General features: G+C 40.6%; 1 protein-coding gene across 7 annotated transcripts in view; it reads left to right on the top strand.

Annotated features, from left to right (window-relative positions):
- Positions 1 to 15,672, top strand: part of COL24A1 (collagen type XXIV alpha 1 chain) — a 234,520-nt gene that overhangs the window by 114,927 nt on the left and 103,921 nt on the right. For all 7 annotated transcript variants that reach the window (XM_077333120.1, XM_077333124.1, XM_077333121.1 and 4 more), the window contains exons 23-24: positions 8,951 to 9,004; positions 9,514 to 9,558. In XM_077333120.1, the coding sequence (XP_077189235.1) occupies positions 8,951 to 9,004; positions 9,514 to 9,558 (99 nt within the window). The remainder of the gene's footprint in view (positions 1 to 8,950; positions 9,005 to 9,513; positions 9,559 to 15,672) is intronic.

A 15,672-nucleotide genomic window follows, 5' to 3' on the forward strand; every position in this document is an offset into this window, starting at 1 on the left:
TGTACACTCAAGATACATTAAAAATAAAAAGATGACTTGAGGACGGATGTCTTAAAATATAAGGTTTATTGATAAGACCATTTATGGTTTACAACTTTTTTGTAGAAGAAATCTTTAAAAGAAATACAATATTAATACAGTATTACTGATGAAATAAAACAAAAATGAGATTGTGCCTAGGAACTCGTTTTGAATGTTAATTATACATTATTCAAAACTTTTGGTTTGCCATCGCTAGCTTGGTACTTCTTCTTTTCTATGCATTTTTGGCTGACAGGTCGTCTCTGTTGCTATGGTGGTTTGGCATGTCAGCCTGCATGACATATTTCACAATTATTACAACAACTATTGTAAGACTAAATTGCTACTCTGAGCATTGTAGAAAGAGACTGGCATGGGACTATTAAGAGTAAATAATTCTAGTCTAACAGATCTCCAGTTGTTGACCCAAAGTTCTGCTGGGTGAATGTCTCTCATGGCCCAATTCACTTTCTAAAAACACTTGGCAGCCTCCAGAAGAGATGTTGGCAGGCAACATGCACCCATGGTCACCACATTGGGGGACCCCTATCTAAACCTTCTTCAGACCAGCTGGAGATTTGGGACAAAGAGAGCCCTAATGGCTTTAGGTGACAACCTCAGTCAGAATGTAAAGAAAGGCCATTACTCTTTATTGCTCCTACTGAATTTATAGACAGCCTTTGATGCAGCAGATCATGCCATCTGGTTGAGCCATTCAGAAACAGAAGTACATATCAGGCAATGTGCCTTGGACTGGCTTAATTTGTTTCTCATGGACTAGACTCAAAGACTTGCTGCTGAAGAACAGTTATTATCAATGTGGGTGCTATTCAGTGGGGTTCCACAGGGTGCAGTCGTATCCCCCATGCTTTTCAGTCTCTGTGTTATGGGTTGGTTGTCATATCTATGTATTTCCTTATGTCCTGCTGCCTGTGTGCTATTGTTAAATAATTAAGAGTGAACAAACTGAAACTAAATTCTGGCAAGATAGGTGAAACGCTCATTTGGAAGTCAGAGATCTTGAAAGATGTTGTGCTTCCTACTTCATTTGGGTTCAGCTCTGCCCCAACAACTTTGCTCATCTGACCAAGGCCTTCTGCAGATGCCAGTCTGCAAGTGGGCAAAATCAGAAATAATTATACAGTCTCCCACCTTATGGAATGGCTTGTGGAATGAGTTCAGGAAAGCTCCCACTTTCCTGGTATTCTGCAAATTATACAAAACTGAGTTATTCATGAAAGCCTTTTTATCATAGTTAATAGGGCTGAACTGCAACAAAATGGTTCAGAGAGATTATTTCATAAAGGAACAATTATTATGGACTGTAATACTAAGTATACAGCATACTGTCTGTTGCTGTCAGTATGATTCTACTGTCTAATTTCTGTATTTGTTAAATGTATCATGTAAATTCTTATGCTTTGCTTCAGCTCTGATTTCTGCTTGGTTTTTTTTCCTGCAATAAAAATCCTATTGCATTATTTTTGAGTGTACCGTTAACTGTATTGTCTTATACTGTTTAATCTGTCTTGCATCTCTATGAAGAAGATGGCCTGTAAATAAATAAACAAAATAAAAATTTAAAATGTATGAAGAGGGCAGACCATCCAAAGAGGTTAAATGAGTTAAATAATGTCTGTGCAGTGTATCTTTCATACATATGGTGTATTGGTTAAAGTATCAGACTCAGATCTTAAAGATGGGATTCTAATCCCCATTCTGCCGCTTAAACTTGCTGGGTGACTTTGATCCAGTCACAAATGCTTAGCATAGCATACGTCAGAAGGTTGTTGTAAGGTGAGATGGAGGAGAAGACAGCAATTTAAGTCACTTTGGGTCCTCAGAAGGGAGAAAAGCAGGGTATAAATGAAATCAATGAATAAAAATGTGTTATTCTTTGCTCCTCATTGCAAAGAACTTCCCGGATTCAGTGTAGCAAGGTGTTGTTGCTGCTGCTGCTTTGTAAGAAGTCCAAGTTATTATTATATGTAGATTTATCAAAATCATTCAGGCAAAGTAGTCTGCCAGTATGGTTCAAGCTATTTGAGCCCTTTGCAAAATGTTTCTTTAGATCTCTTTCTACAAAATCTTTTTGGCATAAATGGTGGCTTACACTGAACAGTTCAGATAGGTTTGATGCTTGATCAAAATGCAATGAATTTGCTAGGAAGGAGGGCAGATACTGGTGTGCCAATAACACAGGCACACGTGTAATTCATTTTTTTTGCATAAACCAGGCCACAGCTTTATTTATAACATAAATGAGCATAGGTGCACCGCAGGTGAGGGGGCGGAACCATACTGCCCCTCCCCATGCTACAGCTAGCAGACCACAGCACCTATAGGAAGGGAAACTCATCAGCAGGTCCACGACACCCCAGTCAAGCACCCCCTCTCCATCAGGTCTGCTGAATCCTGGGAAGGTAAGCATAGGAAGCCCCATTAGGGGCCACCTCTATTGTAACTCCCCAGTCACCTCATCATGTGTGACAGCAGACTCCCCAGCTGGAAAGTTGGCCACCAAGCACATGTGCAATCCCTTAAGGAGGCTTCCAAATGGGCAATCAAACCCAGCTGGACAGCATAGGTTCTGCCCAGTGGCTCCACCCCCCACTCTAAACCACCAGCTGTGACATGCAAGAGAATATGCAAAAATATATAATTGGCAAAACAGGGGGGGAAGGAGGGAGTAAAGTAGCAGGTGCAGCTGAGGCGCTGAACAAAGAAGGGCTGGTCCCAACACAGCCCTCTTTTATACCTGCTGCCTCACACCCCGCCACACCCTGCTGGGCCCTGGGCCCTTCGCGTGTGCGGCTGCTCTGGGCTCCTTGGTGCTCCTCCCCCTGGTGCAATGGCTGCCGCATGCTTAAGGCAGCAGCAGGACATTGTACTTGCATTGTTCACCTTTCTTAATGCAGCCCATCTTTCTTGCCTGGCTTGCAAAGTTCTTTCTGTGCAGCCCTCTCTTTCCTCCTCGCCCTGATTTTTGTTCCTTTCCCATTTTATTGAAATCTGAGAGCTTTGAAGAAGGCAAAAGTTATGATCAGTCCCCCCCCAACCAATATTCCATTAATCCAACTGACATTGTTTACTGAAGGCCTCTCCTCCCCTTTCTTGTATTGCTAATGAGTCTTTACCTCCATCTTTAAAATATCAGTTTTTTATTATGAAAGCTTCAAATTGATAGGAAAGTGGGAATCTCAACTTGGAGGGCTTGGGATATTGTTGTTATTGTTGTTATGTGCGAAGTCGTGTCCGACCCATCGCGACCCCATGGACAATGATCCTCCAGGCCTTCCTGTCCTCTACCATTCCCCGGAGTCCATTTAAGTTTGCACCTACTGCTTCAGTGACTCCATCCAGCCACCTCATTCTCTGTCGTCCCCTTCTTCTTTTGCCCTCGATCGCTCCCAGCATTAGGCTCTTCTCCAGGGAGTCCTTCCTTCTCATGAGGTGGCCAAAGTATTTGAGTTTCATCTTCAGGATCTGGCCTTCTAAAGAGCAGTCAGGGTTGATCTCCTCTAGGACTGACCGGTTTGTTCGCCTTGCAGTCCAAGGGACTCGCAAGAGTCTTCTCCAGCACCAGAGTTCAAAAGCCTCAATTCTTTGACGCTCGACCTTCCTTATGGTCCAACTTTCGCAGCCATACATTGCAACTGGGAAGACCATAGCCTTGACTAAACGCACTTTTGTTGGCAGGGTGATGTCTCTGCTTTTTAGGATGCTGTCTAGATTTGCCATAGCTTTCCTCCCCAGGAGCAAGCGTCTTTTAATTTCTTTGCTGCAGTCCCCATCTGCAGTGATCTTGGAGCCCAGGAAAATAAAATCTGTCACTATCTCCATTTCTTCCCCATCTATTTCCCAGGAATTGAGAGGGCCGGATGCCATGATCTTTGTTTTCTTGATGTTGAGTTTCAAGCCAACTTTTGTACTCTCCTCCTTCACCCGCATCAACAGGCTCTTTAGTTCCTCTTCACTTTCTGCCATTAGAGTGGTATCATCTGCATATCTGAGGTTATTGATATTTCTCCCTGCAATCTTGATCCCAATTTGTGACTCCTCTAATCCCGCATTTCTCATGATGTGCTCTGCATACAAGTTAAATAGGCAAGGCGACAGTATACAGCCTTGCCGAACTCCTTTCTCAATTTTGAACCAATCAGTGATTCCATGTTCAGTTCTCACTGTTGCTTCTTGACCTGCATATAAATTTCTCAAGAGACAAATAAGATGCTCTGGTATTCCCATCTCTTTAAGAACTTGCCACAATTTGTTGTGCTCCACACAATCAAAGGCTTTAGCATAGTCAATGAAGCAGAAGTAGACGTTCTTCTGGTACTCCCTAGCTTTCTCCATGATCCAGCGTATGTTGGCAATTTGATCTCTAGTTCCTCTGCCTCTTCGAAATCCTGCCTGTACTTCTGGAAGTTCTCGGTCCACATATTGCTGGAGCCTAGCTTGTAGGATTTTGAGCATAACTTTGCTAGCATGAGAAATTAATGCAATGGTGCGGTAGTTTGAACATTCTTTGGCACTGCCCTTCTTTGGGATTGGAATGTAAACTGACCTTTTCCAATCCTGTGGCCATTGTTGAGTTTTCCAAATTTGCTGGCATATTGAGTGTAGCACTTTTACTGCATCGTCCTTTAAGATTTTGAATAGTTCAACTGGAATGCTGTCACCACCACTAGCTTTATTGTTGCTCAGACTTCCTAAGGCCCATTTGACTTCACATTCCAGGATGTCTGGCTCCAGGTCAGTAACTACCTCACCGTGGTCATCAGGGATGTTAAGCTCGCTCTTGTATAGTTGTTCTGTATAATTTTGCCACCTTTGTTTAATCTCTTCTGCTTCTGTGAGGTCCCTACCATTTTGGTCCCTTATCATACCCAACTTTGCATGAAACGTTCTCTTCATATCTCCAATTTTCTTGAAAAGATCTCTGGACCTCCCCATTCTGTTGTTTTCTTCTATTTGTTTGCACTGTTCATTTAAGAAGGCATTCTTATCTCTTCTAGCTTTTCTCTGGAATTCTGCATTCAATTGGGTGTATCTTTCTCTTTCTCCCTTGCCTTTCACTTCCCTTCTCTCCTTAGCTATTTGTAAAGCTTCCTCAGACAGCCATTTTGATTTCTTGCATTTCTTTTTCTTTGGGATGGTTTTAGTTGCTACCTCTTGTACAATGTTGCGAACCTCCGTCCATAGTTCTTCAGGCACTCTGTCTATCAGATCTAATTCCTTAAATCTATTTGTCACCTCTACTGTGTATTCGTCAGGGATATGATTTAGTTCATACCTGAGTGGCCTAGTGCTTTTCCCTACTTTCTTCAATTTAAGCCTAAATTTTGCAACAAGAAGCTCATGATCTGAACCACAATCAGCTCCTGGTCTTGTTTTAATTGACTGGATAGAACTTTTCCATCTTTGGCTGCAGAGCACATAGTCAATCTGATTTCTGTGTTGACCATCTGGTGATGTCCATGTGTAGAGTCGTCTCTTGGGTTGTTGGAAAAGAGTGTTTGCTATGACCATTGTATTCTCTTGACAAAATTCTACCAACCTGTGTCCTGCTTCATTTTGTACTCCAAGGCCAAACTTGCCTGTTATCCCGGTTATCTTTTGGCTTCCTACTTTAGCATTCCAATCCCCCATGATGATAAGCACATCATTTTTTGGCGTTGCTTCTAGAAGGTGTTGTAGGGCTTCATAGAACTGATCAACTTCATCCTCTTCAGCAGCAGTGGTTGGGGCATAGACCTGGATCACTGTGATGTTGAATGGTTTGCCTTGGATTCGAACTGAGATCATTCTGTCATTTTGGGGATTGTATCCCAAGACTGCTTTTCCTACTCTCTTATTGATTATGAAGGCTACTCCATTTCTTCTGCGAGATTCTTGTCCACAGTAGTATTCCTGATGGTCATCTGAATTAAATTCACCCATTCCTGTCCATTTTAGTTCACTGATTCCTAAAATGTCGATGTTCAGTCTTGTCATTTCTTGTTTGACCACGTCCAGCTTGCCTTGATTCATGGATCTGACGTTCCAGGTTCCTATGGAATAAAAATCTTTACAGCATCGGACTGTCTTTTCGCCACCAGTTACTTCCACAACTGAGCGTCCTTTCGGCTTTGGCCCAGTCGCTTCATTCATTCTGGCGCTACTCGTACTAGCCGTCTGCTCATCCCCAGTAGCATATTGGACACCTTCCGACCTGAGGGGCTCATCTTCCGGCGTCATATCGTTATGCCTATTGGAACTGTCCATAGAGTTTTCATGGCAAAGATACTGGAGTGGTTTGCCATTTCCTTCTCCAGTGGATCACCTTTTGTCAGAGCTCTCAGCTATGACCTGTCCGTCTTGGGTGGCCCTGCACGGTATAGCTCATAGCTTCACTGAACTACGCAAGCCCCCTTACCACAACAAGGCAGCGATCCCTGAAGGGGGGCTTGGGATATATTTCAGCCCAAATTTAAAGCTTTTATACTTTAATATTCAGAACTAAATTTCCATGAACAAAGGTAGGAATATTTAATGTGTTACCGAATTCCTTAGTGTATGCTAGTGACAAGAGTATGGATTCCCTGTTCAGTTTATATTGTGTTTAATAAAGCATATTCTCTGTTACTTTAAGCTTCTGTTGTTTATATATTTATATACAATAGTCTCTATATGTTGAGTTAATCAACAGTGGCAAAGTTTGGCTAAGCAGTTTTTACTATGTCACTATAATTCAGCTCAAGCAGCTGAAGCATGGGTACAATTTTTGTTAATTAAAAAAATGTTTGGCTTACAATTAGATCTTTTATTATATTAAAGCCTCAGTATATTAACAGGGAGCAATACAGTTTTGAATTTTTCCCAGCTGACATAGAATAAGGAAAGTCTAAAACCATTTTTATAAAATGAAGTTTTACTTCTATGCAGCATTATTCATGTCTGTGGAACTTTACAGAATTAAGGAGAAAGCAAGAAAAATAGTCCCTTCTTGGTGGTATTACAATCTAAAGTTTTTCAGATGGAAACACACAAGGCCAACAGACCAAAAATAAGTTGTTATATACCCTTACTTTCAGTATGGGGTAAAGATTAAAAGTTTTATGGGTAAGGTAGATTTGAAAGAAAGATCTGAGCAAACGATACTAGGATCAGATAATTCAGTATTTCACAGCAAATTATCTGTTGGCTTAATTCTTCTTCTGTTAGCTATTTGTTTTTCTTTCTATCCTAAATATGCTTCTTATCCCTGATCCAAAATACATTGACTTAGAAGGCTGTCCTGGACCTGTTCTACAAGAAGGACTCACCCAGCTTTTATCCTGCACTTCCCAATGTTGTTTTGTCATGGGATAGCTGTCTTGATTTTTTCCAACTGCTGCAGAGGGAGCCTTTGGTCTGCTTCCCCCACCCCCAAATGTGTGTACGTATGGGATAGCAGAGGGATGGGAAATCAAAACTTCCTGCCATTTTTTTACTAATCAATCATTGTCATGTGCTAAAAACTCTCCAATCATCTTCTAGCACCATTTTGTTGCATTTGAGCATCCAAAACATTTAAAAAGAAAATACCGTAATTGCAGTGTAATGCAAAACTGTTACAACACAAACAAGGGAATACAAAAACGTGGACTGTTTAATCATGCCATTCCCCACACACACACATGCAGACTGTCCCCGATCTTACTAAAACCAAGTTAAAAAACAGAAAGATGGAAAGGTGCTGACCAAACATGATGGTGGGTAGGGCAGGTTGCTATTTTGTTACTTTGGAATCGTGTTGTAATATGATCAGACACTTTGGGGAGAGTGAAGGAGCAATGTCTGATTGAGGAAAGCCTGAGTTTTCTTGCTTATATGTGGTCCACCACCAACATGCACACTGTTGGATGACATGGCAAAAAAGGGAATGTGGATTTCTCTATGTTACTGTGATGCGGGACAACTGAGAGGGTAAGCTGGAACACCCTGGACTGGGCCCAATTCTGTTTATAAGCAGGATTTAAAACTGCATGCAAACAAATGGTGATTGCAGCCTAATTGGTCACGCGGAAGAGGTCCTGTTGTATTCAGCAGAAATTAATTCCCATATGTCTGCTTGGAATCATGGCCTTAGAAGGGATATTTTTAAATATTTATTATTGGCTTTTATGAGATAATATTGGCTGAGCAGTATCTTCTTAGTAGCAGATTTTCATAATATTTGCAACAGAACAGCTATTCTGAGACATGTAAACAAACAACATGTACTACATAAAAGTAGCCATCATCAATGGGGAAATACAGATTGGGTTGGATCCAGCGATAGATTTCCACAGACAATATTTTGCTGAACCCCCCGCCCCCAGATTTCCCCTCATGCTGTTCAGGGGGGGGGGGTTGAGGCACCTGTCCCTTAAGAGCAGCATTTTGGGCCACAAAATGGGAGAAGTTGAGAAAATCCCATTATTTCTCCTTGATCCCACTGACTATGTACAGTTTTTGTTATTTTCCTCTGGCCTTTATTTTTTCAAATGAAAAGTATAAGAAGAAGTCTACACATATATGCAAGTATATGAAGATAACTCAAAATGGTCAGGGGTGGATATTTAAACATGGGGCATTCATCTACTCAGAATCACATTCCCTCTTGTCTTTTCCTATGAAATTCTGTAAGGAACTTGCAGGTGAAAAGCAAGTGGGGATGGCACTTCGGGTGGAAAAATCATAGGCAGGAAAATAGTTCTTCTGACTTAACTAACTTCTGCTCCATGCCAGAATCCTATGTTTGGACTTTGACTTTAAAATTACATGCAGTTATATGTGGTGTGAATTTTGTCCCTGAATAGCTCTGATATTTTTTGTCATTCATGATGCAACATGATGTTACTAGTGAACTCATGGAGTTCTGTCTAAACATAATTCAATAGTTGATGTATTTACCTGAATACAGGGAAAGCCAGGTCGGAAAGGGTATGCAGGTGAACCAGGACCAGAAGGCTTGAGGGTATGTTTAAAATCTTTCAATTTTTACTCATTCATTTAATAGCTAGAATGCCAGATTTCTTTTGTGTGGTTATTCAAAATAGACAAATGATGCCAGTCGGTGAGACACAGAGACTGAAGAATGGTGCAAAGTATAAGTTAATGTGATTTGGCACAACCCTTGTAAATTTGCAAAGAAAACATTATTGCCTAATGAAAACTCATACCCTGCCAGAAATGTTATTAGTCTTTGTTACTGGACTTTGGTTGCAAAGACATCTCAGGCCAAAAAGAATCATATAAGTTAAATGAATTGGTAGTATAGCAAACTTTGAATCTCAAAGAAACCAAATAAATAAATCCATGTGGCTACATGTCCTACAGAAGGCTTTTGTTCTTTTTTAATAATTTTCCTAAGTGTTGATAAACTGTTAAGGTAAAGAGTAGTAAAGTAACCTGTTGAACTGAAAACTCCATTTGCTAAAATTAAAAAGAATTGTATGCTAAATGCTATTTCTTTTAAATTATCAGGGGGAAACTGGAGATCAAGGAAATCTTGGGAAAACTGGTGAAACAGTAAGAATAATATATTTTTTCTAGGATATATTTAATAATTGTATCATGACAGTGTTTTGCAAATTTAGGTCTGGATTCAGACAGCTTTTTCACCTAATTTTCTTTGTCATTAAAGGACCAATCCTGTATAGCCTTTTTGGTGCTCTAAAAAAAGTCCTGACTTGGGCTGGTTCTGCACCTGCATTTTTTTCCCATTGTCGATCCTTCTGAATTCAGATCTGAACCCAGGTCTTCCGTCTTTGTTACATTAATTAATTACATTAATTGTCTGGTTGCTTTCTCTTTCCTGCTTGATTGGGGAAGCTAAGAGGGAGGAGGAGAGTCATGAAGCTCTAGCTGGCATTGAAGAAACACAAGACTGTAGAGGGGTTCACTTCCTGCCGCTTGTGGGGGGTGAGATGGAGCATGAGGCTGCTTGTTCATTTTTGTTTTCCTGAATGCAGCAAGGCAGAGATAACAAGAGGGGAAAGACAATCCAAAATGCAAATATCAGCACACAGAAGTGTAGGCTTTTGGACAAGAGCACAGTTACTCAAAAATGAGGGCAAAAATAAGTCTTTTTAAAATATTTTTTTTATTTTAAAAATTACAAAAAGAAAAATAAGCTATTACAGATAGACACAAATCACTCCATCCCTCCTCCTCTGGGAGTTTGGGTAACTTCTTAGAAGATCACTTGCGAAAGTAATCCATGTCGAAATGCCATTGTTGGTATTATTCAGGGCGTTTTCTATTGACTATCAAGGTGAGTTTTGCCATTTTCGATAACTCAGCCACTTTATCTAGCCATAATGAAATAGTACATGTCTATGTGGATTTCCATGTCTTAACCAATGTTAACCTTGCTGCCATTGTAGCATAGAAAAAGAAAGTTCTAGCTTGAGAAGGTAGTACTTCAGAACACACACTTAACAACATAAATTCAGGTCTCAAAGGAAACTTAATTTCAAACATCTTTTCTAATACATCATGAAATTTTGCCCGGAATTTAGTAACTTTTTCACATCTCCACCATATATGAAAGATCCCACTTTTTCTTTTCAACCACCATCATAACCCTAAGACATTTTAGCAATTGCTTTGGGAGTTATGTACCATCTATAAAACATCTTATACCAATTTTCTCTCAAGATTTGACTAGGCAAAAAAAAAAAAACCACACACACACAACTCTTGCGAGGGAATGGCAACCGGGAACCAGCAATCTTTGAACGGATGCCTTGACCAGTCAGCGGCAGACTACCATGCTATGTCAGCATCAGCATTGGAGGCGCGGAGGAGGGGGGGGGAGTTAATCTGGCAAAATGCAGAGATCTACATTTCATACTAGGGCTTTTGGAGCAGTTTTCTCAAATATAGTGAGTTATATCTGCTCCTGGATATTGTGGGGAAAAGGTGGTGTCACCATGGTCCAATCATAGATGTTGCACAGGGAAGATTTAAAGTACTAATTCTACTCTAGGAGGGAAGTAAAGGTAAAGGTAAAGGTATCCCCTGTGCAAGCACCGAGTCATGTCTGACCCTTGGGGTGACGCCCTCTAGCGTTTTCTTGGCAGACTCAATACGGGGTGGTTTGCCAGTGCCTTCCCCAGTCATTACCGTTTACCCCCCAGCAAGCTGGGTACTCATTTTTACCGACCTCGGAAGGATGGAAGGCTGAGTCAACCTTGAGCCGGCTGCTGGGATTGAACTCCCAGCCTCATGGGCAAAGCTGTCAGACGGCTGCCTTACCACTCTGCGCCACAAGAGGCTCATTGGGAGGGAAGTATATAAATGTAATAATAAATAAATAAATAAATAAATAAATAAATGGTTTGCTCTGCATAACAGGTGTTTTTTTATATATAGCTGAACTTTCTGTATAGCTCTTTCCACTGAAATATTCCTTTATGTGTCCACTAGTTTTGATTTTTATATATAATGTGTTATCCAAAGGTCAGTGCAAGACTAAAGACAACGTCTGGATTAGATATCTGTTTTCTTACATGCTATGGGTTTTTTTTTTTTGTTATTTTTTGTTGTGGGTTTTTTTGCTATAGTGAAGTAAAGCAGAGTGTTTTATTGTGTATTTTGGAGTTCTGAAAATATAGATCTATGTCTCAAATTTCTTATAATTAAAGAAATTCTAAATTAGTCTTTTCAAGGACTTGGCTAAATCAGAAATCAAAGATTAAGTTGTGTGAAATTGTTACAATTTGATTATGTCATTAAAATATGAGTATGCAGCAAATCAAAGACAGAATCATTGTCTCCCAAGGAGCTAAGAATCTTAGGATGGTCTTTGATCACTTGATCTACAACCCACATCCATACATAATATTGTTATCTATTCTAAACAAGAGGTTTCCTCTTTCAGTGTTATTTTTGGAGGAAAATACTTTTTCAAGCTTGCAGATTCTTTCCATTTTTCTTTAGCAAAATGAATTGTTCCAGCAGACTAATTGCACATTATCTGTCTCTATATATAGCTTTCTTTTTTCTGGAAGATGTGACATTCCCAGTTTAGAGCACCATAATTGAAGGAGGATGTAGACAAACTGGAGCATATCCAGAGGAGGGCACTAAAAGTGATGAGGGGTTTGGAGACCAAGATGACCTGAATCTCCTTTTGAATAAACAGGTGTCAGTATAGCCAAGGGAGCTATTCATGAGCTTTGGCTGGTGAGTTAGCTGTGGTCCTTCTTGAGACTTGCTAAAACTTTGAGTTTTGTCTTATGCCATGATCTTTGTAAAGATCAGAAAAAAGATTGTTATTAAAGCATTGTTAGTCATGAAGAAGTTTGTTATGTAGATCTCTGGATTATCCTTAACACTATTTCGCTCCCTTATATATTTGGGAAACAGCCTCCTGGGAGGAGACTGTCCAGGGCCCTATCCGTCTAGGTCCACCCTGATTAGCCCTCCCTCTCCAGCTCCCACCCTTCCTCCTTGCCTGCTAGAAGCCTTGTGGCTGCGGCCTCCATTGTCAATCACAAGGAGAGAGGCAGCGACAGGGTTTTGCAGCCTGCAGGTACATCTATATGCTCCCTTTAGCACAGCTGGTTCGGAGCTATGGTCTTGGTTGTCACCAATATGCGATTAACACTCAGCTGTATTTCCTCATGGACAGCTGCCCGGACACCCCTGCAGATACATTCACCAGATGTTTGGAAGCAGTAGCTGGATGGTTAGAGTGGAGTCACGTGAAACTCTACACCTCCATGATGGAGGTCCTATGGCTGAGTGGGAAGGGAGCAGACAATGAAGCATACCTACCCACCTTAGCTGGGGCACAACTTCACATTGTGCCATCGGCAAGGAATTTGGGAGTTATTCTGGACTCCCCCTTATCTATGGAGGCCCAGGTCACAGGAGTAAGCTGCTTAGCATTCATTCTTCTTTGCCAAGCAAGGCTACTAGCACTATCTGTCTCCCGAACACCTGACCACAGTCACCTGACCACTGGTCACCTCCAGACTGGACTTCTGTAAATCTCTCTAAACGGGCCTACTTTTGTCCTTGATCCAGAAATTGCAGCTGGTGCAAAATGCAGCTGCTAGGGTCTTCACAGGTACATCATGGAGGGCCCAAATCCAGCTGGTGTTTAGGCAGTTGCATTGGTTGCCATTTGCGGCCCGGGTCAGGTTCAAAGTTTTGGTATTTAACATTAAGGCCATCCACAGTCAGGGCCCCACTTATCTAAGCAACCGCTTGCCTGCTTATGCCCCCACAGGGCGGTGTGTTCTGCAGGAGCTAATTTACTGGTAGTTCCTGGCCTGAGGGAAGCTTGCCTGAGCCAAGACCTTTTCTGTCCTGGCCCCAACCTGGTGGAATGAGCTCCCGGAAGAGCTGAGGGCCTTGATGGATCTTTTGAAGTTCCATAGGACCTGCTAGATGGAGACCTTCCACCAAGCCTTTGGTTAAGGCTGGGGCTATACGATCTGGGCTCCCCTCCTTATTTTTGCTTATTTTCATTGATTAAGATATAGGCAGTTCCTATAATCTCCCCCAGAGATGTATCTATCTGTATGAGCAAGGGGTCAGGGAGAGATATCAGTTACCAATTGGTTTGGGTTTTTGGATTATGTTGTTATTTTAAGGGGTTTTATGGTGGTTTTTAATGTGGTTTTACCCAGATTGTTAGCCATCATGAGCCAGTCACGGAAGTGGCAGGGAAGAAGTGGAATAAACAGGTAGGTAGGTCTGTATTTGGTTGGGCATCCACCAAGGAATACCAAGGTTTTTAAACAGTGGCAGGCAATAGCAAACTACCTCTGAATGTCTTTTGCCTTGAAAATCCTACAGGGTCACCATAAATTGGGTTTAGATGATAGCAAGCAACAAAAAATACCATTTTATAGTATTTTAGCTGTATAACTGTTGGCCAAGTTGAATATACAACTGACGTGAGATTCTGCATTTCTCATAGGCTGGTAAGATTAGCAGCCTGTTACAGAATCAACAGATCCATTGAAAAAGTATTTGATTAATTTAATGAGAAGTAAAGGAGTTCAGCCAGAGCAAATTTACTGTGCCGTTGAGACAAAGTTTTTGAAAATCCATGCCAAGAAAAATACTGGCTTTAGCTACTGAGAAAATTGCCCTTGGATTAGATGGGGAAAGTCTCAACTCTGCTGGCATGTATACTTGGTTTTCAGATTTTTAAATTACTAGCTGGCAAAACTTTAAAACCACATTACATTACATACAAAGAAACAAGTAACCTGGCTCATTCATTGCTGAGCATAATCCAGTGCATAAACTAATGTAGATGTTTTAGAAAGGTGATTCTAGAATTATATTCTTTCACAACTGAATATAACCAATCAAGAGTTATGTTTCTAGGCTATCTTTAATATTTGGAAAAATTAGCACTCTTTGCCAAAACGAGAAACACACTGTCTAAATAGCTGATTTATATAACTGTAGATTCCTCCCAGTTGAGTCTATTATAAAAATGTACTTAATGGAAGATGGAGGAGATCAGAGATCAAAATGGTTTGGTATATAGAGTACTAGCCAAGAGGACAAAGGATGCTGAGCTATTGTTTCAAAAACAAAACAAAAATGGGTGGATTTCTTATTGATCCAGCAATAAAACTATTCGTAGCCAAGGCCTTACCCCATCTCCTTTATGGTATTGAAGTCTGGGGATGGAAGGATCACCTGATTTCTAGTTTGGAAGCGATTCAGAATCACTTCCTTAGATGTATGTTGGCCTTACCTAGAGGAACTCCTGCCACACATATGCACACAGAGTTAGGGCTTCCATCGATCAGGACTCGAGTCCACTTAGCTTTGTTAAAATTTTGGACAAAACATAGGAAAAAACTACCAATTTAATATTCAAGCAAAGTTTTGAGCTAACCTTGAATACTGATCCTTTTCAACTTGCCTGTTGTGATAAAATACAATCACAGTATTCCATCTGTGATGATTTATTAAGAGCAGAAGTTGATGGGTCTAATCTGAGAGCCTGGATCTTTAATAGTGATGCCATATTGGATAGACAAACCATAATAAAATCTAATTTATCCCCTTTGTTTAAACTATTCAAGAAAGTCCATCTCACATCTGACTATTTAGTGACCATCTCTGTACCAAAACTTTGAATGGCTTTTGCCCATTTACTCTTTCAAGCTATGCCATCAGCCCTACTCTCAGGATGTTTTTCTGGTGTACCTTTAGTCCTTCGCCTATGTATTTGTGGAGAACCTGCTGTTGAAGACCTCTATCATTATGTTTTGGATTGTCCACTATACCTGGAGCCGAGAACCAAATATATTGAGAGAATTGTGAATGGCCAGAACTTCCCTGCGAATTTAGACAAATGGTATTTTTATTATCAGATACCAACTCCCTGATCAGTTATAATGTCTCATTATTTGCACTAGCAGCAAGGAAAATTCGAGCCAAATTTACGCCACAAAAGAGCTAGAGATCCGAATTCTTATTGTCTTTCATTCTTATTGTCTTTCATTATCTATGGACCACTGCATATATTGTTTTAATTATTGCTTTTTTGATATCAACTGCTATGACATTAGTAACATTGTAATGACCTATGGCTGGAAACACTAAAGTCTTATACATACAACAAGAATGGCACACTAATATATAAAGCTGCCTCAGACC

Source organism: Paroedura picta, chromosome 4 (assembly GCF_049243985.1).
Source record: "Paroedura picta isolate Pp20150507F chromosome 4, Ppicta_v3.0, whole genome shotgun sequence".
NCBI lineage: Eukaryota > Metazoa > Chordata > Lepidosauria > Squamata > Gekkonidae > Paroedura > Paroedura picta.